The sequence below is a fragment of the Chiloscyllium plagiosum genome, unplaced genomic scaffold (genome assembly GCF_037043375.1).
Source record: "Chiloscyllium plagiosum isolate Xiang-an unplaced genomic scaffold, Cpla_swu_hap1 HiC_scaffold_41, whole genome shotgun sequence".
Classification (NCBI taxonomy): Eukaryota; Metazoa; Chordata; class Chondrichthyes; order Orectolobiformes; family Hemiscylliidae; genus Chiloscyllium; species Chiloscyllium plagiosum.
The window spans coordinates 14882380-14903832 of record NW_028270179.1 but is presented as its reverse complement, the minus strand read 5'-3'; the positions used below and the strand labels follow the sequence as shown (position 1 = coordinate 14903832).

General features: G+C 45.0%; 1 protein-coding gene across 1 annotated transcript in view; it reads left to right on the top strand.

Moving 5' to 3' along the window:
• The first annotated feature begins 499 nt into the window (after positions 1-499).
• Positions 500-21453, top strand: part of LOC148138159 (uncharacterized) — a 29831-nt gene continuing 8877 nt past the window's right edge. The window contains exons 1-4 of the mRNA XM_087981836.1: positions 500-747; positions 1510-1573; positions 2408-2481; positions 4547-5394. Coding sequence (XP_087837962.1) covers positions 500-747; positions 1510-1573; positions 2408-2481; positions 4547-5394 — 1234 coding nt within the window. The remainder of the gene's footprint in view (positions 748-1509; positions 1574-2407; positions 2482-4546; positions 5395-21453) is intronic.

Here is a 21453-nt window from a genome sequence, read left to right as displayed (position 1 = left end):
TGCTGCTTAGTATCCTGTGGACTCGATCGGCCAAATGGCCAAAAGTCATAGGAGCAGAAGTTAGGCCATTCAGCCCATCGAGGTCCGATCTACCATTCACTAAGGGTCTGCCCTCGGATCTTCTTCTCTCCTACCAATGAAACATCTTCCCAACATTCACTCAGTCCACGCTATTCAGTATTCTGCTTCTCCACCATAGAGATTCTGCACAGAAACTTTGGAATAGTAATTTCTCTGACGCACTGTGGGATTGGGGTAAATGATTAGCAGTTTGACTCAGTGAAGAAGGTGGTGAAATTTCGACAGAGTCTCTGAAATGCGACGCAGTGAGGTGGAGCAAGCTCAGGTTTTATCGAAGGGTGAGTACACATGTTAATGATTTAAAATGATCACAGATTCAGCCTGCTGAGTTCCTTCCAAGGAAGGAGGGCACTCTAAACATCTTGTTGTAGGGCTGTTCGATTCAGAATACGTCAGCTCCAGGGAATTAGGACGGACTATGTCCAGAATCGCTTCTCACAATATCTCGGCACTGAACAGCACCACCCAAGACGAACCCTCAAACACGGGCCGTGCACTTCGGAGAAAAGAAGGTGAAGCAGGGGATATAATCCTGACGTATGAGCAAGGAAAATGTTTCATAGGAAAATCTACTGGAAAAAAATCAGTGAGAGCAGAATCCAGAATCAGAAGTGCAAATCGGTGTGAAGGCTGTCGACAAAGAAACCAGACAGCAACAGTGAAAAAGTGAGAGAAAGACAGACATTAAAGAGAGGAATGAGAGAATGAGAGAATTGTAGAGAGCCAGACAGCGAAACAAAGAGCACGACAGACAGAGACAGAAAGACAGAACGTTTGAGAGAGTAAGAAACTACGGGAAGGATGACAGGCACAGAAAGTTAAAGATACAAGGAATGCAGAGAGAGTGAGAAGCGGTAAGTGAAAGGGAGCGACTCAGATTGTTACATAGTAAGTGAGACTGAATTGAGAGAAAGTGATTGAGTCAGTGTGAGTAACTGTGAGAAGCAAGAGTGAAATAGATGAGAGAATGAGAAATACATATAGAACTAAACATAGATGTAGACGGAGTGAAAGCAAGAGTGACAGAGAGACTGTGAAAGACAAAGATTCAGCGATATATGAGAGAAAAGAGAAATTATGAGAGAAATGAGCGAGTGAAAGTCAGAAAGACAGGGACATACAAACAGAGCAAGATAGAATGACAGAGTGAGAAAGATGAGAAGGTGTGAGACAGCAAGACAGAGGTACAGGCACAGTAAGAAAGAAAAAGAGAGTGACAGCCAGAGGCAGTGAGCAATAAAAGAGGGAGTCAGAAGGTGAGAGAAAGACAGAGAGTGAAAGACATAAGAATGACATAGTGAGAGTGAAATATAAACACGATTGACAGTATGAGGACAAGACAGAAACAAAATGAGAGACAGAGAGAGACGTTGGGAGCCTTTGCCGATATTGACAATCCGATTGTTCCTACTATCATTCTGTTACCAGGTTGGAAGGCCCCGGCTCTCGCTTGCCACTTGACATGGGACTGTTAGAGACCATTCCCATAGAAGTAGGTTTGTAAACAGTGTCATATTCGCTCTGCCCTCTCCAGGCTCAGAGGAGCTGACCACAGGATGAAGGGAGTATTCCTATTCCTCCTGCGTGAACTCCTGGATCTATTTCTGTCTCGGGCCGGTCTTTAGCCACGGAGGAAATTCATCGATTCAGGTGAGTCGGTACCGCGTGGGGGCATGTGGGTGGGAGGTTATCGAAAGTCTGGCTCTCGGATTGAAAGGAGACTGCTGGCTTTAGCTGATTTAACACAGCCCCACTGGCCCCAGGCACCCTCCATTCCCTGTCAGTCCGCTCTCTGATACTGCCTTTTCCTAGCTTGGCACTGAGGCTTTGTGGACCAGAGAAACAAACAAATAGACACACAGCCAAAGAGAAACACACACACAAAACCAGAAACATATCACCTTAGAGCAGGAGTCGGCCGATTCCGTACCTCAATATGCTGCAAGGTGATCATCTCACTCAACGTCAATTTCCCACTTGCAACCCACACCCTTGATGCTTTTAAAACTACAAAATAAAAACTCTTTCTCCTGCGCATCAGCACAAGTCACTGTGACACTCTAGCATCCACCCACATATGCTGGCATATCCTACCGTTCAGGCACAGCCTGTGTGAATAGATAGCAATCATTGAATTTGATATCCGCGTTGGAGCTGTACAACAGAGCAAGTCGGAGACACAGGTTTGTCAGGCGCTCTGTGGAGCAGGTTTCGAGGTTTATTTTCTGGGCGTAGTGGTAGACTCCAAATGCCTCACATCCACACTCTGTCCAAACCTAGAAAAAAGATGCAGCGTCAAAAACTTTTCATGGGTGTTTGTTTGCAGAGACGAAAGTCTCACGTGTGCGATCCCCATGACCGTATTGGCTCCCACGTCCGGCTGTTCAGGTTTCACCATCAGTAATTCTGACGTGGTGTGCGAGTGGGTTGAGAAGAATCCTGGTTAATCCTCGGCCTCGCTGGTTTCGTTCGCAGAGACTAGAGCCACAAGTGAAGTGTTGAGAGGCCTGTGCCGAGAGCAGACCTGCCGAGGGGACGAGCTGAAGATCAGAGCCAACTGCTACCGAGGCACCCATTGTTGCAGGGCGAAGGAGTTGGTGATGTTGGATCTGCTGATGACCTAAAAGCTCCATCTTCCATGTGTGAAAGTTCAATGGCCTGGATATGGTGGGATCGTGGAGATGGCACTCCCAGCTCCCAAGCATTCCATTTTTACACAGCTTAGCTTGGTACTCAAGACTCCTACAGCCTTATTACCCTGCCATCTGTCATACTGGCAATAAATATTGAGGATAGTGCCTGTCAATCGTTCTCTTCCTGTTTCTCGGTGTCTTATTGATCCATTCTGAATGCTCAAAGGTGGGGAAGGATTGGATATGAGCACACAAGCTGAAAGAGAGATACAAACGCCACACACACACACACGCACACACACGCACACGTTCACCCTATACATAGACACACATCCACATTCATGCAACGACACACCCTAACACATCCACCCACAGCTACACACACCCACCCATACATACACACACACGCGCTAACACAAACTCGCACAAACACACACCAGTACCCACATACACACGCATATCCACTCTCACACACGCACACACCAACACAATCACGCAATCACAAACACAAACTCACACACGCACCCACATATGCTCACACCGACACCGACATACATGCCCCCTCAAACATCGACACCCGCACAGACTCACACACACTCTCACACACTTTCCAACACGCCCACATGCACACAGACACAAACACACACACCCACGCACATGCACAAACACACCCCACAGACACTCATACACACACGCCCACACACACCAACGCACATGCACTCAAAAGTATACACAGACACATTCACACACACATCCACCTACCCAGATGCACCCACACACAAACACCCACAAGCGCATGCACACATACACAAACACACACCTACAGACACACAACTGTACACCCACACACATCCCTCACACTCAATACAAAATTCACACAAATACAAATTCACACATCCCCCCACGCCCAATGACACACACCCACACACATCCACGCACTCACCTACACACAACTACACACATACCCATATTCACATCCACTCATCCACAGCCATTCACGGACACACCCACACACACAAACACACACCGCACCCCCGCACACTCCACACATACAGAACACACAGTCATTGTCATACACCTATTAAACCCACACCATCCGACACTCACACATACAACCCAACAAACGCACATCAACCCACACGCAACCACACACACACACACACACACACACACACACACACACACACACACACACACACACACACACACACACACACACACACACACACACACACACACACACACACACACACACACACACACACACACTGTTGTATCCTTGGTGTAGAATTGATGGAAATCATCCCCCAAATGCTACATGTTGGAAGGAGATACAAGGGGACTAAGGATAGATCATTTTTGCGACTCGATTGAAAATGATCGTGTAAATCATCTTTTGAAAATACTTAACACTCTGATTGATAGTTTTCCGTCTGGAAAGGATTTTTTTTTTACAAATCCTGGGACTACGATTTGCTGATGGTACGACGACACTGCTCAACCATGTTTCACTTACATGTCAGTAGACGTTAGACAGGCTGAATGGACATCGCCGCGCCAAGCATTATTGTAGCAGACTCTTCACTCAGAGATGTATCCGGTAAAAGAAAAATATGATGTATTTTGTTGGAAACAAAAGTTTCCAGCGGCATCAAGGTTGCAAGAATGAAAAGCATTGTTTCCCTCACCTTACACTGTGCTCCTCGGATGAGCCCTTTATGTGAGATTTCAGATGATTCTATAATGTGGAAGGTGGGAGACATGGCACACGTCTCCGCTGGCTACATCTGCGGGAAATGCACCCAACTCTAGCTCCTTGAAAACCGTGTTAGGGAATTGGAGCTGGAGCTGGATGAACTACGGATCATTCAGGAGGCTGAGGTCGTAATTGAGAGGAGTTACCGGGAGTTGGTCAGTCCCAAGGCTCAGGACAATTATAGATGGGTTACAGTTAGTGGGAGGAAAGGGGACAGACAGACAGTGCAGAGATCCCCTGTGGACATTCCCCTCAGCAATAAGTATACCATTTTGGATACTGCTGGGGGGGATGATCTACTAGAGGAAAGTCATAGTAGTCAGTTCTCTGGCACTGAGCGTGACACTGTGGCAAAGAATGTAAGGGGGAAGAATAGAAAAGTATTCGTTGTAGGGGACTCGATAGTTAAAAGAATCGACAGGAGATTTTGTGGTCAGGATCGGGATTCCCGGAAGGTATGCTGCCTCCCTGGTGCTAGGGTCCGGGACGTCACCGATTGGGTGTATAAGGTTCTAAAAAGTGAGACCGAACAGCCAGAAATCGTGTTACATAGTGGCACTAATGATAGAACCAGAAAAAGGATTGAGGATATAAAAAGTGATTTCAGGGTGTTAGGATGGAAGCTGCAAAGCAAGACGAACAGAGTAGTGTTCTCTAATTTGCTACCAGTGCCACGAGATAACAAGGCGAGGAACAGGGAGCGGGCGCAGCCTAACACGTGGCTGCGTAGCTGGTGTATTAGGGAGGGCTTCAGATATGTAGACAATTGGGATGCCTTCTGGGGAAGGTGGGACCTGTACAAGAAGGACGGTTTGCATCTGAACTGGAAGGGGACCAATGTCCTGGGTGGAAGGTTTAATCGAGTAGTCGAGAGGTTTTATACAACTATGGCAGGGGGGTGGGAACCTGAGCTGTATACCGGAGGTGAGAGTTGATGCAGATGAGGCAATAGCAAGAGGTAAACCAGCTAGTGGGAAGGAGTTTCCTGGAAAGGAACCAAGGAATCAGTTATAAGTGTGTTTGTTTTAACGCAAGGAATATCAGGAATAAAAGTGACGAACTAAGAGCATGGATCAGTACCTGGTGCTATAATGCTGTGGCCATAACACAGACGTGGGTTTCTCAGGGGCAGGAATGGTTGCTGGAAGTTCAAGGATTTAGAGCATTTAAAAAGAATAGGGAGGGGGAAAAAAGAGGAGGGGATGTAGCACTACTAATCAGAGAGGGTATCACAGCTATGGAAGCTTCCATTGTCGAGGAAGATCTGCCTACCGAGTGAGTATGGGTGGCAATTAGGAAGAACAAGGCAGCAGTCACCTCGTTAGGGGTTTACTACAGGCCCCCCAATAGCAACAGGGAGATGGAAGAAAGCATAGGTCGGGAGATTTTGGAAACGTGTGGACGTAATACGGTTGTTGTAATGGGTCTCTTTAACTTTCCCAATATTGATTGGAACCTCCTTCGAGCAGAAGATTTGAATGGTGCAGTTTTTGTAAGGTGTGTTGAGGAGGGTTTCCTAACTCCGTACGTTGACAGGCAAACGAGGGGAGTGGCCATTCTATAATTGGTGCTCGGAAAAGAGCCGGGGCAGGTATCAGATCTTGTGGTAGGAGAGAATTTTGCTGATAGTGACCACAACTGCCTCACATTCTACATAGCTATGGAGAATGAGAGGATTAGGCAAAATGGGAGGATATTTAATTGGGGAAGAGGAAACCATGAGTTAGCGATTAGACATGAGTTAGGAAGCATGGATTGGGAGCAATTGTTCCATGGTAAAGACACTATAGACATGTGCAGACTATTTAAGGAACAGCTGTAGCGAGTGATGAATAAATATGTCCCTCTGAGACAGGCACGAAGGAGTAAGATAAAAGAATCTTGGATGACGAGAGCGGTGGAGCGTCTCGTCACAATGAAGGAGGAAGGAGGTAGCTTACATAAGTTGGAGGAAGCTGGGGTCAAGCTCAGCTCTCGAGGATTACAGGCAGGCGAGGAATGAGCTCAAAAATGGTCTGAGGAGAGCCAGGAGGGGGCACGAGAAAGGCTTGGCAGAACGGATTACGGAGAACACAAAGGCATTTTACACTTATGTGAGGAATAAGAGAATGGTCAAAGAAAGAATAGGGCAGATCAGGGATAGCATAGGGAACTTGTGTGTGGAGTCCAAGGAGGTAGGGGAGCCCTAAATTAGTTTTTTGTTTCTGTCTTTACGAAAGAAACGAACTTTGTTGTGAATGAAACGTTTGAAGAGCAGGTGTTCATGCTGGAATGGATATAGATAGAGGAAGCTGATGTGCTGAAAATTTGGTCAAACATTAAGACTGACAAGTCGCCAGGCCCGGACCAGATTTGTCCTCGGCTGCTTTGGGAAACGAGAAATGCAATTGCTACTCCACTTGCGAAGATCTTTGCATCCTCGCTCTCCACTGGAGTCGTACCTGAGGATTGGAGAGAGGCAAATGTAATTCCTCTCTTCAAGAAAGGAAATAGGGAAATCCCCGGCAATTACAGACCAGTAAGTCTCACGTCTGTCGTCTGCAAGGTGTTACAAAGGATTCTGAGGGATAGGATTTATGACCATCTGGAAGAGCATGGCTTGATTCCCATCCTGATATTGATTGGGAAAGCTATAGCTCAAGTTCGTTAGATGGGTCAGTGTTTGTTCAATGTGTGCAGGAGAGTTTCCTGACACAATATGTAGACAGGCCAACAAGAGGTGAGGCCATACTGGATTTGGTTCTGGGTAACGAACCAGGCCAGGTGTTAGAATTAGAGGTAGGTGAGCACTTTGGGGATAGTGACCATAATTCGGTGATTTTTACACTCGTGATGGAGAGGGATAAGTGTGTACTACAGGGCAAGAATTATAGCTGGGGTAAGGGAAATTATGATGCGGTGAGGCATGACTTAGGATGTGTGGCTTGGAAAAGTAGACTCCAAGGCAAGAGTGTAAATGATATGTGGAACTTGTTCAAGGGGCAACTATTGAGTGTCCTTGATAATTATGTACCTGTCAGGCAGGTAGGAAAGGGTCGTGCGAGGGAGCCGTGGTTTAATAAGGAATTGGAATCCCTTGTTAAATGGAAGAGGGCGGCCTATCTCAAGATGAGACGTGAAGGTTCAATTGGGGCGATTGAGAGTTATAGGGTAGCCAGGAAGGACCTGAAGAGAGAGCTAAAAGCAGCAAGGAGGGGACACGAAAGGTCCTTAGTAGATAGGATTAGGGAAAACCCTAAGGCTTTCTATAGGTATGTTAGGAATAAAAGAATGACTAGGGTAGGAATAGGTCCAGTCAAGGATAGTAGGGGGAAGTTGCGTGTGGAGGCGGAAGAGATTGGGGAGACACTGAATGAATACTTTTCTTCAGTATTCACTCAGGAACAGGGCATTGTTGTCGATGAGAATACTGAGGCACAAATAAGTAGAATGGATGGCTTTGAGGTATGTAGAGAAGAGGTGTTGGAAATCCTGGAAAAGGTGAAAATAGATAAGTCCCCTGGGCCTGATGGCATTTATCCTAGGATTCTCTGGGAAGCAAGGGAGGAGATTGCAGAGCCATTGGCCTTGATTTTTATGTCCTCTTTGTCTACAGGAGTAGTCCCAGAAGACTGGAGGATAGCAAATGTGGTTCCCTTGTTCAAAAAGGGGAGTAGGGATAGCCCTAGTAACTATAGGCCGGTGAGTCTCACTTCTGTTGTGGGCAAAGTCTTAGAGAGAATTGTAAGGGATAGGATTTATGCACATCTAGATAGGAATAATGTGATCAAGGATAGTCAGCATGGTTTTGTGAAGGGCAAGTCGTGCCTCACAAACCTTATTGAATTCTTTGAAAAGGTGACGAAGGAGGTTGATGAGGGGAAAGCGGTAGATGTGGTATATATGGATTTTAGTAAGGCGTTCGATAAGGTTCCCCATGGTAGGCTACTGCAGAAAATACGGAGATATGGCATTGAGGGTGAGTTGGAGGTTTGGATTAGGAATTGGCTGGATGGAAGAAGACAGAGGGTAGTAGTTGATGGCAAAGTTTCTTCATGGAGTGCCGTCACTAGCGGTGTTCCGCAAGGATCTGTTTTGGGACCATTGCTGTTTGTCATTTTTATAAATGACCTGGAAGAGGGGTTAGAAGGTTGGGTGAGCAAGTTTGCGGATGACACGAAAGTCGGAGGAGTTGTTGACAGTGAGGAAGCATGTGGCAGGTTACAGCAGGATATAGAGAAGCTGCAGAGCTGGGCAGAAAGGTGGCAGATGGAATTCAATGTAGCTAAGTGCGAGGTGATTCACTTTGGGAAGAATCACAAAAAGATGGGGTACTGGGCTAATGGTCGGATACTTGGTAGTGTGGATGAGCAGAGGGATCTTGGTGTCCATGTACACAGATCTCTGAAAGTTGCCACCCAGGTAAATAGTGCGGTGAGGAAGGCATATGGCGTACTGGCTTTTATTGGTAGAGGAATTGAGTTCCGGAGTCCCGAGGTCATGATGCAGTTGTATAAGACTCTGGTACGGCCGCATCTGGAATATTGTGTGCAGTTTTGGTCGCCATACTATAGGAAGGATGTGGAGGCATTGGAACGGGTGCAGAGGAGGTTTACCAGGATGTTGCCTGGTATGAAAGGAAAATCGTATGAGGAAAGACTGAGGCACTTGGGGCTGTTTTCACTAGAGAAAAGAAGGTTTAGGGGTGACTTGATTGAGGTGTACAAGATGATTAGGGGGTTAGATAGGGTCGACAGTATGAACCTTTTCCCGCGTATTGAGTCGGGTATTACAAGGGGGCATAGCTTTAAATTAAGGGGGGGTAGATATAGGACTGATGTTAGGGGTAGGTTCTTCACTCAGCGAGTCGTTAGTTCATGGAATGCCCTGCCAGTAACAGTGGTGGACTCTCCCTCTTTATGGGCATTTAAGAGGGCATTGGATAGGTATATGGAGGATAGTGGGTTAGTGTAGTTTAGGTGGGCTTGGATCGGCGCAACATCGAGGGCCCAAGGGCCTGTACTGCGCTGTATTCTTCTATGTTCTATGTTCTATGTTCTATGATTAAATACAGTCAACACGGCTTTGTGAGTGGCAGTCATGCCTCACAAAGCTTATCGAGTTCTTTGAGGATGTGACTAGAAAAGTTGATGAGGGTCGACCTGTGGATGTGGTGTATACGGACTTTAGCAAGGCATTTGATAAAGTTTCCCGTGGTAACCTCATTCAGAAGGTAAGGAGGAATGGGATACAGGGGAACGTAGCTGTCTCGTTACAGAATTGGTAGTAGAACTAAAATATTCTGCCTGGAAGTCAGTGGTGAGTGGTGTTCCACAGGGCTCTGTCCTTGGGCCTCTACTGTTTGTAATTTTTATTAATGACGTGGATGAGGGGATTGAAGAATGGGTCAGCAAGTTTACAGACGACACAAAGTTTGGAGGTGTCATTGACAGTATAGAAGGCTGTTGTAGGCAGCAGCGAGACATTTAAAGGATGCAGAGATGGGCTGAGAGTTGGCAGATGGCGTTCAACCGGGATAAATGCGAGGTGATGCATTTAGGAAGGTCGATTTTGAAAGCTGAGTTCAGGATTAAGGATAGGATTCTTGGCAGTGTGGAGGAACAGAGGCATCTTGGTGTACAGGTACATAGATCCCTTAAAATGGGCACCCAAGTGGACTGGGTTGTTAAGAAAGCATGTGGTGTTTTGGCTTTCATTAACAGGGGGATTGAGTTTTAGAGTCGTGTGCTGTATAAAACCTTGGTTAGACCGCACTTGGAATACTGAGTCCAGTCCTGGTCGCCCTATTATAGAAAAGATGTGGATGCTTTGGAGAGGGTTCAGAGGAGGTTTACCAGAATGCTGCCTGGACTGGAGAGTTTATCTTATGAAGATAGGTTGACTGAGCTCGGACTTTTTTCATTGGAGAAAAGGAGGAGGGGGGGACCGAATTGAGGTATAGAAGATAATGAGAGGCATAGATAGAGTCGATAGTTTATCTTTAAAAGTTGCCACTCAGGTGGATAGAGCTTGTAAGAAGGCCTATGGTGAATTAGCGTTCATTAGCAGAGGGATTGAATTCAAGAGTCGTGAAGTGATGGTGCAGCTGTACAAGACCTCGGTTAGGCCACATTTGGAGAACTGTGTGCGGTTCTGGTCGCCTCACTTTAGGAAGATGTGGAAGTTTTGGAGATGGTGCAGAGAAGAATTACCAGGATGTTGCCTGGAATGGAGAATAGGTCATACGAGGATAGGTTGAGTGCTAGGCCTTTTCTCATTGGAACGGCGAAGGATGAGGGTTGACTTGATAAAGGTTTATAAGATGATCAGAGGAATAGATAGAATAGACAGTCAGAAACTTTTTTCCCCGGGTACAACAGAGTGTTACAAGGGGACATAAATTTAAGGTGAAGGTTGGAAGTATCGGGGATGTCAGGGGTAGGTTCTTTACCCAGAGAGTGGTGGGGGCATGGAATGCGCTGCCTTTGGGAGTGGCAGAGTCAGAATCATTGGCGACCTTTAAGCGGCAATTGGATAGGTACATGGATGGGTGCTTAAGCTAGGACAAATGTTCGGCACACCATAGTGTGCCGAAGTGCCTGTTCTATGCTGTATTGTTCTATGTTCTACGTTCTATGTTCTATAGCCAGAGACTATTTCGCAGGGCAAGAAATGGCTAACAGGAGGGGTCATAGTTTTAAGTTGTTTGGAGAAAGGTTTCGAGGGGATGTCAGAGGCGAGTTCTTTACACAGAGAGTTGTGAGAGCATGGAGTGCGTTGCCAGCAGCAGATGTGGAAGCAAGGTCATTGGGGACATTTAAGAGACTGCTGGACATGCATATGGTCACAGAAATTTGAGGGTGCACACATGAGGATCAATGTGTCGGCACAACATCGTGGGCTGAAGGGCCTGTTCTGTGATGTACTGTTCCAAGTTCTATGTTCTATGTTCTATGTTCTATGTTCTATAATGTATTGTCCCACAGGGCCTCTGCGGATTGGGCTCCAACCGTGGTCATATGAATGGAACAGTCCACTTTGTTGCTTTCATCGACCGAAATCAGAATCATTCTGCATTGCTGCGAAGCTTTCAGCTCACCATGTGACAAAATTTAACAGCTACCCACCCAATTTAATTTTTGTTACGGATTGGCCCACGCCTAGCGATGCAGTCACAGATCTCTCACTGTCACCTTGGCACCAGTAGTTACCCCGTGTAGTAAAATGAGCACTTACTACAATTCGGATGTTTGTGTGAGCTCTCCGTGTACAAATTGTTTGCCATGAGCAGTCAAAGTGATTTATATATAGTTCTGTTGCTCAGAATTCTGGGATGCCCTTGGCCTGCCTTAGATAACAGGTTTTCTGTTCTCCTTCCCTTTTCACGGTTGTCTCTCTTTTTCTCTCTGACGTTTTCTCTCATCATCCAGTTTTCGTCATTTTTCTCACCCTCTCAATCTCGATACTGTTCCTCTCTGTTTCCGATCATTCCCGTTCTCCATCACATTTCTCAATTTCCTCTATCCCCACTTCTCACCAAATATATAATATCTCTCCTTCTGTATTCACTGTATTCCTTGATTTCTCCAGTTTTCTCTCATCTTCCTTCGCCTCCATCTCCAATTTGCTCTCTTGTTTCCACTCTGTACTCATTGTGGGCTTTGTGTGTGAGCGTACACGTATGTCTGTGTGAGAAAATGTATGTCCATGTATGTTTTTACTTGCCATGCGGACACCTAACGTTTCACAACAAGTAATAGATTGAACCTTGGGAGTGCAACTTCAGATAGATATGATAGTCAGGGCTGAGTTTGGAATTCCTGCATCGCATCATAAATTATTGCAGTTGGGAGGTCATGTTATGGTTGAGCAAGCCATTGTCTCGGCCACGTTTGGAAGATAGTGTGCAATTTCGTCCTGCTTATTATCGGAGGAATGTTGTGAATCTTAAAGGGTTCAGAAAAGATTTACAAGGATGTTACTCGGATTGCAGTGTTTGAGGTAAAGCGCGAGGTTAAAACGGCTCGGGCTATTTTTCCTAGACAGTCAGGAGCTGAGGGATGAACTTAAAAACTTTTGTTAATTCATCAGAGACACGGATAGGGTGAATAGACATGCCTTTTGTCCAGAATGGGGAGTCCAAACAAGTGGGCATTTATTTAACGTGAGAGTAATAACATTTAACAGGGACTTTTTTCACATGGAGTTGGTGCATGTTTGGAATGTGCTGCCAGCGGAAGATCTGTACCGAAGGGTTTGCTTCCATGCTGTACATCTCTATGACTCTGTGATTCTTTGAACCTATGATATTGATCACAGTATCTTATCAAGAGCGAATGAACCGTGAATATCCACCGCTGATGCATTGTTCCCGTAAACAGACAATTAGTGATTGGTGCATACTCAGCACCAACTCACCTTTTTGAACTTCACTGGAGGGTGTCATACAGATTCGAGACTGACAGCAGGACAATTTCACTTCGGGGGTAAATATTTAACAAACCGGCAATGACTGTTACACGAGTACTCTGTGCTGAAAACTGGCAGGGAACCGTGGTGTCATACAATTCCCAAGCAATGGCCATCTTAATAAGACACTGAAGAATCACTACCTTTTGATAGCCAATGGCGTTACCATCCCTGATTCCGCCCTTCCCTCTCAACCCATCTATCCACATCCTGGGGTTACCATTGAGAGCAAATCGCCTTATTGCCTCATGTCATTCAATGGGATTACCATCAACGAATTATCGAATTCCCTGACAATTAACATGCTGATGATTACCATTGAAAGTGAAGCGAATCATTGTCCTTTGAAGTTCAATGATGTCACTGTCACAGAATGCTGCCCACCCGACAACATCTTGGGGTTTTCCATTGAGAGTTAAACTAACCATAGCCCCTTGATATTCAATGGCATTACCAACATTGAATTCCCTCCAGATTCAAACCTGGGAGAATACCATTGACCAGAAATTGAACTGGAGTCACCAAATCAGTAGAGTCACTATAAGGGAATCTTGCAGCGACTAACTCACCTCCCGAATCACTTCCTAATGCCGTTCTACCATCGATAAGGCACAAGTTCGGAAAGTAATGAAATACTCTCTAAAGATCTGAATGAGTGCAACTCCAACAAAACTCCAGAGAGTCAACATAATCACAGGTATGTCAGTTCGACTGGCTGACACCACATTCAACCCTCCTCTCATTTATCTCGCCATAATTCAGGCACTCTACCTGTTTTCCTGATGAAGAACTTTTGCCCGAAACGTCGATTTTAAGACCATAAGACATAGGAGCGGAAGTAATGCCATTCGGCCCATCGAGGCCACTCCGCCATTCAATCATGTATGATGGGCATTTCAACTCCACTTACCCGCATTCTCCACGTAACCTTTAATTCCTTGTGACATCAAGAATTTATCAATTTCTGCCTTGAAGACATTTAGCGTCCCAGCCTCCACTGCGCTCTGTGGCAATGAATTCCACAGGCCCACCACTCTCTGGCTGAATAAATGTCTCCGCATTTCTGTTCTGAATTTACCCCCTCTAATTCTAAGGCTGTGTCCACGGGTCCTAGTCTCCTCGCCTAATGGAAACAATTTCCTAGCGTCCACCCTCTCCAAGCCATGTATTATCTTGTAAGTTTCTATTAGATCTTCCCTTAATCTTCTAAACTCCAATAAATACAATCCCAGGATCCTCAGCCGTTCCTCGTATGTTAGACGTACCTTTCCAGGGATCATCCGTGTGAGTCTCTGCTGGACACGCTCCAGTGCCAGTATGTCCTTCCTGAGGTGTGGGGACCAAAACTGGACGCAGTACTCCAAATGGGGCCTAACCAGAGCTTTATAAAGTCTCAGTATAACATCAGTGTTTTTATATTCCAACCCTCTTGAGATAATTAACAACATTGCATTCGCTTTCTTAATCACGGACTCAACTTGCATGTTTACCTTTAGAGAATCCTCAACTAGCACTCCCAGATTCCTCTGTACTTTGGCTTTACGAATTTTCTCACCGTTTAGAAAGTAATCCATGCTTCTATTCTTTTTTCCAAAGTGCAAGAACTCGCATTTGCTCACATTGAATTCCATCAGCCATTTCCTGGACCACTCCTCCAAACTGTCTAGATCCTTCTGCAGTCTCCCCACTTCCTCAGTGCTACCTGCCTGTCCACCTAACTTTGTATCATCGGCAAACTTCGCTCGAATGCCCCCAGTCCCTTCATCCAGATCATTTTCCTGCTCATCGGATGCTGCCTGAACTGCTGTGCTTTTCCAGCACGACTCTTCTCCAGAATATGGTTTCCAGCATCTGCAATAATTGTTTTGACCACATTCAACAAGCATTCGTCAAACCGAAAAGTGCAATTGCTAGATAACTCTGCAGGTCTGGCACCAGGTGCGAGACGAAAACAGAACGAATGTTTCGGGAACTCATCGACAGGTACCCCCTTCCTCCGCTTGAAAGGCACAGTAGCAGTAATGCGTATCAATTACAAAAAGGATTACATTCTCTCAAGATCTTCAGGCAGCACAAATGACGACTTCCATCTCGAAGGACAAAGCAACAAATGTATGGGAACATGACACCATGTCTGTTCCCCTCCACGCCACTCGCTGTCCTGACATGGAAATGTGTCGCCGTTCCTTCATAACTGCTGAGTCAAAAGTTTGGAATTCCCTCCGTACTGGCACAATACATGGAACATAGCATTGCACGAAGGAACTAAGGCTACCTGCTTAAGGGTAAATTAGGAATGGTGCTAAATGCTAGATCCAGAAGTGAATAAAATAAAAGAATCATTTACAGAAGGGTAACTGTTTAGAGAATAACAGCCACTCAAAGATCTGCAAGGCAGCATTTGTGTGGAGGCGGAGAAAATGAGGGAGACACTAAACGAGTATTTTGCATCAATATTTGCTGTGGAAAAGGATATGGGAGATATAGAATAAAGGTAAATGGAAGGTGACATCTTGAAAAATGTATTTTCCAGACGACGAATTGCTGGATGCCTTGAAACGCATAAAAGTCGATAAATCCTCAACACCATGTCAGGTGTAATCTGGAACTCTGCGTGGAGTAGGGAAGTGATTGTGGGCCTCTTGGTGATATATTGATAGCATTGATCGTCACAGGTGAAGTGCCGAAAAGCTGAAGTTTGGCGAACTCGGTTCCACTCTTTACGAAAGTTGGTAAGGATAAGCCAAGAAACTGTAGATCAGTGAGCCTGACGTCGAAGGTGAGGAAGTTGCTTGAGGGAATCATGACGGAGAGCATGCATAAGTATTTGGAAAGGCAAGGAGTCATAGTCAACACAACTTGGAGCATGGGGATCCATGTCAAACAAACCTAATCGTGTCTTTTGAAAAAGTAACAAGGAGGATTGATGAGGCGAGAGCATTAGATGTGATCTCTAAGTACTTCAGTCAGACGTTCGACACGGTTCCACATGGGAGATTGATTAGCAAGGTTACATCTCTTGGAATAAATGAATAAATAATTGGCTCAAAGGTAGAAAGCAAAGAGTGTTAGGGGATTTGTGTTTTTCAAACTGGAGGTCTGTCACTAGTGGTGTACTACAGGAATCGGTGCTGGGTCCACTACTCTTCCTCCATTACGTAAATGTTTTGGATGTAAGCATCAGAGGCATCGTTAGTAAATTTGCAGATGAAACCAAAATTGGAGATGTAAAGGACAGCGAAGAAGGTTACCTCAGATTAAAAAGGGATCTAATTCAAATGGGCCAACGGGCTGAGAATTGGCAGATGGAATTTTACGAAGATAAATGCGAGGTACTCCATTTCGGGAAAGCACAACTTAGCAGGATTTATATACTTAATGGTAAGGTCCTAGAGAGTGTTACTGAGTAAAGAGACATTGGACTGCAGGATCAAAGCACCTTTAAACTGGAGTCGCAGGTAGATAGGATGATGAAGAAGCGGTTTGGTACGCTTTCCTTTATTGGTCAGAGTATTGAATACAGGAGTTGGGAGGTCATGTTGCCGCATTAAAGGACATTGGTTAGGCCTCGTTTGGAATATTGCGGTCAATTCTGCTCTCCATCCTATGGTGAGGAATTTGTAGAACTTGAAAGGGTTCAGAAAGACGTATGAAGATGCTGCCAGGGTTGGAGTTTTCTGAACTATGGGGAGGAGTTGAATGGGCTGGAGAAGTTTCCCCTGAAGAGTCGGAGGCGTATAGAAGTTTAGAAAATCATGATGGGTATAGATATGGTAAATATCTATTTACCAGGGATGGGGGAGTCTAGAACTGGAGGGTAGAGGGAAAGGTTGAAAGTGGAAAAGGGTAAAAGAAACTAAGGCACAACATTTTCAAGCAGAGGGCATATCTATATATCGAATGAGCTGCCAGAGGAAGTGGTGGTGGCTCGTACAGTTGGAACATTTAAAGGGCACGTGGATAGATATATGAATAGAAAAGGTTTCGATTGATATGGGCCGGGTGATGGCAGGTGGGATTAGATTGGATTGGGATTTCTGATCGGCATGGAAGTGGTGGACCGAAGCATCCGTTTCCATGCTGTACATCACGATGACTCTCTGACTATTTCAGCATCTAAAGCATTTTGATGCATCAGGGAAACAGAAAGAGAGAGAGGGGGATTTTCAGAGAGTGCAAGAGGTAAAAATGTAAAACAGAGAGAAAGCCAACTCATGTATCTTCAGGAAAGAGAAAGAGAGATACACTGACAAAAAACAGATATGAAAAGGATGTGGAACGGGGAGGAAAGAGAGAGGGAGAGAGATTCACGGAGAGGTCTGTGAGCAGACGTACGGATAGGCATGGAGGGAGATCGCGATAGTTAAGGAGAGAAAGAGAGATGCAAACAGATGGTGAATGCGAGAATAGGGAGGTCAGGAGAAATGAGAAAACAGACTACAAGGAAATGAAGGGTGGAGCTTTCTTACCGTGACGTGGGGCAGCAATAAATTGCCGATGTGACACTGTTGAAGCAGTGGAAGAAATAAATGCACAGCAAGATCAAACAATCAACATCCTGTAGTGATGTGCAAGATCTGTTGCATTGATGTCATTCTGTGTGTAAATAGTAAATGCCAGCTGAAAGAAATACGGAACATCAGCAAAGGAGCAGGATGGACTCCGGTTGATGCAAATTGAAGATCCATGGTCAAGGTTGCCTCGTTTGGTTTCTTCTGAGAACCTTTGTCGAGTTCTAACAGCCAGACTCCATAAGTGATATCTATTGGAACATATCCTTCCAGTAACCCCTTGCTCCATCCAATAGCACAACCCAAAGTGGAGGTTTGAAGCTAATTTTGAAATGTATAAATTAATCGAAATCTGCTTGAACACACATACGTTGGGTTCTGCCAAATTCAATGAAAGGACATGGAAGGGAATTATCTTTCAGTTCTCGATGATCAACGCACTAGAGTCCTTGATCTCAGAGTCTAGGTGTTGGTCAGTGAGTGACTGATGGCTCTTGATGGGGTCCCACATTTTTGACTGGGCACAGAAAAGCACAAAGTGAAACGCGTAGAGCTTTGTGTATCTTTGTCGTCAGAGCTTCATAGCTGAGAGTAAGCAACATTGGCCTTTCTCTCCTGCGGCCTCAAAGAAGCTTCTCCTTTCTGGCTGGGAGGGAAGTTAAAAGGGAAATGCATAGTCATATTACCTTTAAGCTCAGCCTTTGGACTGGAGACTGCTTCCTCTCCTGCCGCGAATCAAGCTCAGAGATTGATCCATTTCAAAATGGCGTGGGATTGTGGACGGAGAGACTGCCATTTGTTTATCGATTACACAGTGTTCGTCTATCAGCTCGATTCGGTGGGACTCATCTCAATTTCAGTAGAATTTAAAAACGGGCCTCATGGCTCAGAGATTAACAAAATGGGAAATTGTTGGAGAAACTCAGCAGTTCTGGCAGCACATGTATCTGGTCGGCATGGACAGGTTGGACCGAAGGGTCTGTTTCCATGCTTTACATCTCGATGACTCTGCGACTCTATGTATATATAAAGGTCCCGCATATGAGTGGTTTCATTCCGGTACTCTCGTTTCCTTCCACAGTAAAAGATGCGCAAGTTCGGTGAATTGGCCATGCTAAATTGCTTATCTATTGTAGAGTCATGTAGGTTACGTGCATTAGTCATGGGAAATGTACTTCGTAGGCTAATGGATTGTTTTGGGATGGAATACTGGTCAGAGATTTGGTGTGGGTACAGTGGGTCTAATTGTTTCCACATTGTAGGGTTCCCATGAAAACAGAGTTAATGCTTCAGAGACACATTCAAAAAAGGTCTACTCCTACACCACGGACGTTCAGAGCAACAATGTGTGCCACGTGCATGATGAATTGCACAGATGCATCAAATCTCCTTGACGATCGCTTCACAAGGCCAAGGTCAGATGAATTGCATGGATCTTTCAGGTGAAGACCTCAGGGGATTACGCATCAGGAATATACTGTGCCGTGTTTTAAGATATTGTGATTAAATTGAACTCCACTGGCGCCACATGGCTGCCCAGATCGGAGATTCCAGATCTGTCCAGAATCTGCTGCATTTGGCACAATGACTGTACCCAATAACAGAACTGTATCCTCAGTGTGGCGGTAATATTTCATTTTCACCAGGACTGTGTGGTCTTCAGTTCTAACAATGGTGGTGTGGAGAGATGTGTGCGCGGCAGGAAGATTTGTCAGAAGGAAGGCAAGGACATATTTCCCTTTCTGCTGGTTCTATCGTCACGAACTGCAGGCAGAATATGGCTTGAAAACCTCGATCAATTCGACTAGTCATTGGAGAACCCGAGACATTCACGGTGAAAGCGGTTCAAATTCGAAAGCCAGAATAGAATCGATTGTTGAATCTTCTCCAACAGTTTATTCCTGTTGTTTTACGTTGTGGAGGAAAAGGATAACACAGTTGGAATGGCAAGATATGAAAGATTCTTCCTGTGTTTTTGTGACCTCCTCTCTCACCGATTGTATGAACGAAAGAATCGGGTTTGGACAACGGATTTTGCAACGAGTTTTATTGATACGATTTGAAAAGCAATAAGTCAGGGTCATTGGATCCACACAATGGAACACAGTCGGTTTACAGAAGTAACAATTTGCATCAGTTGGTGCCTCAGAAGGGTCTCACTTCAGATTTATTTACTGTATATCCATTTTCTCTTGCACCAGTATAGCCTAATTTCACAAATCCCACTGCCAGTTCTTGTGGAAGACAAGGGGATCGCTTACAAGTTCCTCTCTGGAGTGCACAAGAGTTGAAGAAACCTGTAAAACAGAAAGACATACTTACCTTCCGCGTGTCATCAAACCAGGAAACATGGCGAGTATAACTGTATCCAGTACTGCCAGTGTGATCCAATCAAGGAGATGGACCCCAGAACTGTGCACAGTACTGCCAATGTGGGCTTATCAAGGGATGTAAAGACGAGAACAGTGCCCAGTTCTCTCAGTGATGTCGTATCAAGGGAGATAGAGACGAGAACTGTCTGCACCTTCCCAATGGGTCTTGGTGAGTTAGTATACGGCGGAGTGGCGTGGACGTCTTGGGTCGAAGGGCCTATTTCCAAACAGTAGGGGTTCTGTAAAACGAATGTTTTCACTGAGACATATTGAGACAGGGACTGTGCACTGTGCTCCCACTGTCGTCGAACTGAGGGATGTGGCGTCGAGAACTATGTACAGTGTGGTCTTACCGAGGGAGATTGAGACATTATCTATGTTCAGTGAACAAAGTATAGTCTAACTAAGGGATATGGCGTGAAGGACAGTGCACAGTGTTTCCAGTTTGGACTAAGTAAGGGAAGTAAGGGAAGTACGCATTGCTGCTACTGTGACTAAACGAAGGGACATCCAGTCCATCTTTGTGCACAGTGCTCTCAGTGTCGTGTCACTGACGGATAAGGAGCCTATAACGGTTTAAAGTGTTATGCATTTATATTACCAAGGGAAATCACAGGTATTGCTATGCACACTTTTCGAACTAGTGTCACATTGAATGATACAGGGATCAGAACTGTCCTCGGTGATTTCATTATGAGTTAACCAACGGAAATGTCGATCAGCTCTGTGCACAGTCTTTTCTTTCCGCGGGAAAGAAAAAAAACACAGAAGGACATATACGAGTACGTTACCAGAAATAAACTTGTAACATGATTGATTTCAAGGAATATTTGAGGTAATTGATTGCATTTATACGGAGCGTATTCCACAGCTGAATAAAATCCGAAAAATAATGACATACTGTCTGATCTCTTGGATTCATCATCATTAGATGAGTTTGAGTTTCACAATTAGAGTGGCATGAATATCAAGAAATGGTGTCGATAATGAAGGATGTTCCAGAGATCGGGGGCGGGGCGTCTCAAAGAGACATTTGAAAACGTTTCTCTGTTCAACGTGCAAACATTGATGTTAAGGACATCTCATTGTTGGATAGTTTTTGTGAGTAAACAATTAAATCGAACAGTTCTTCGAAAATTATCCAAAATGAGACCGTAACTTCATTTCAGAGCAGGGAGGAATGAGAAACTGGGCTGATTGAAAGAAGACAAAAAAAGTCAACTTCCAATACAAATCAGCAAACACTTGAGAGGTGATGGTGCTACAATTCGTTTACATAGAAATGTACCAACCGGGAAAGGAGAACCATGGTCTCGATTCTCCATCTGCAGTGATGGGTTCTACAAGCACCAGGGCGATGAGAAACAAAAGCAGTGATTTCGTCTTTCTCTATAGACTTTCATAGTCATTGTGAGGTGACTGGAACACCGAGGCACTTTATTACAGATGAGTAACTACACTGTAGTTAATAATCACAGTTCAAAATTGAAGATTGGATCCACGCTGTGCTCATTATAATGACATTTCACGAATACCAAATGTAGCTGGAATCAAAGATTAGGCTTTTCTGTCAACAGTTACTTCTCAGTGAACAGAGAAACCTAACTGTTTACTAATTGACGTGGTGAAGGTTCACAGCAAACGTTCACATT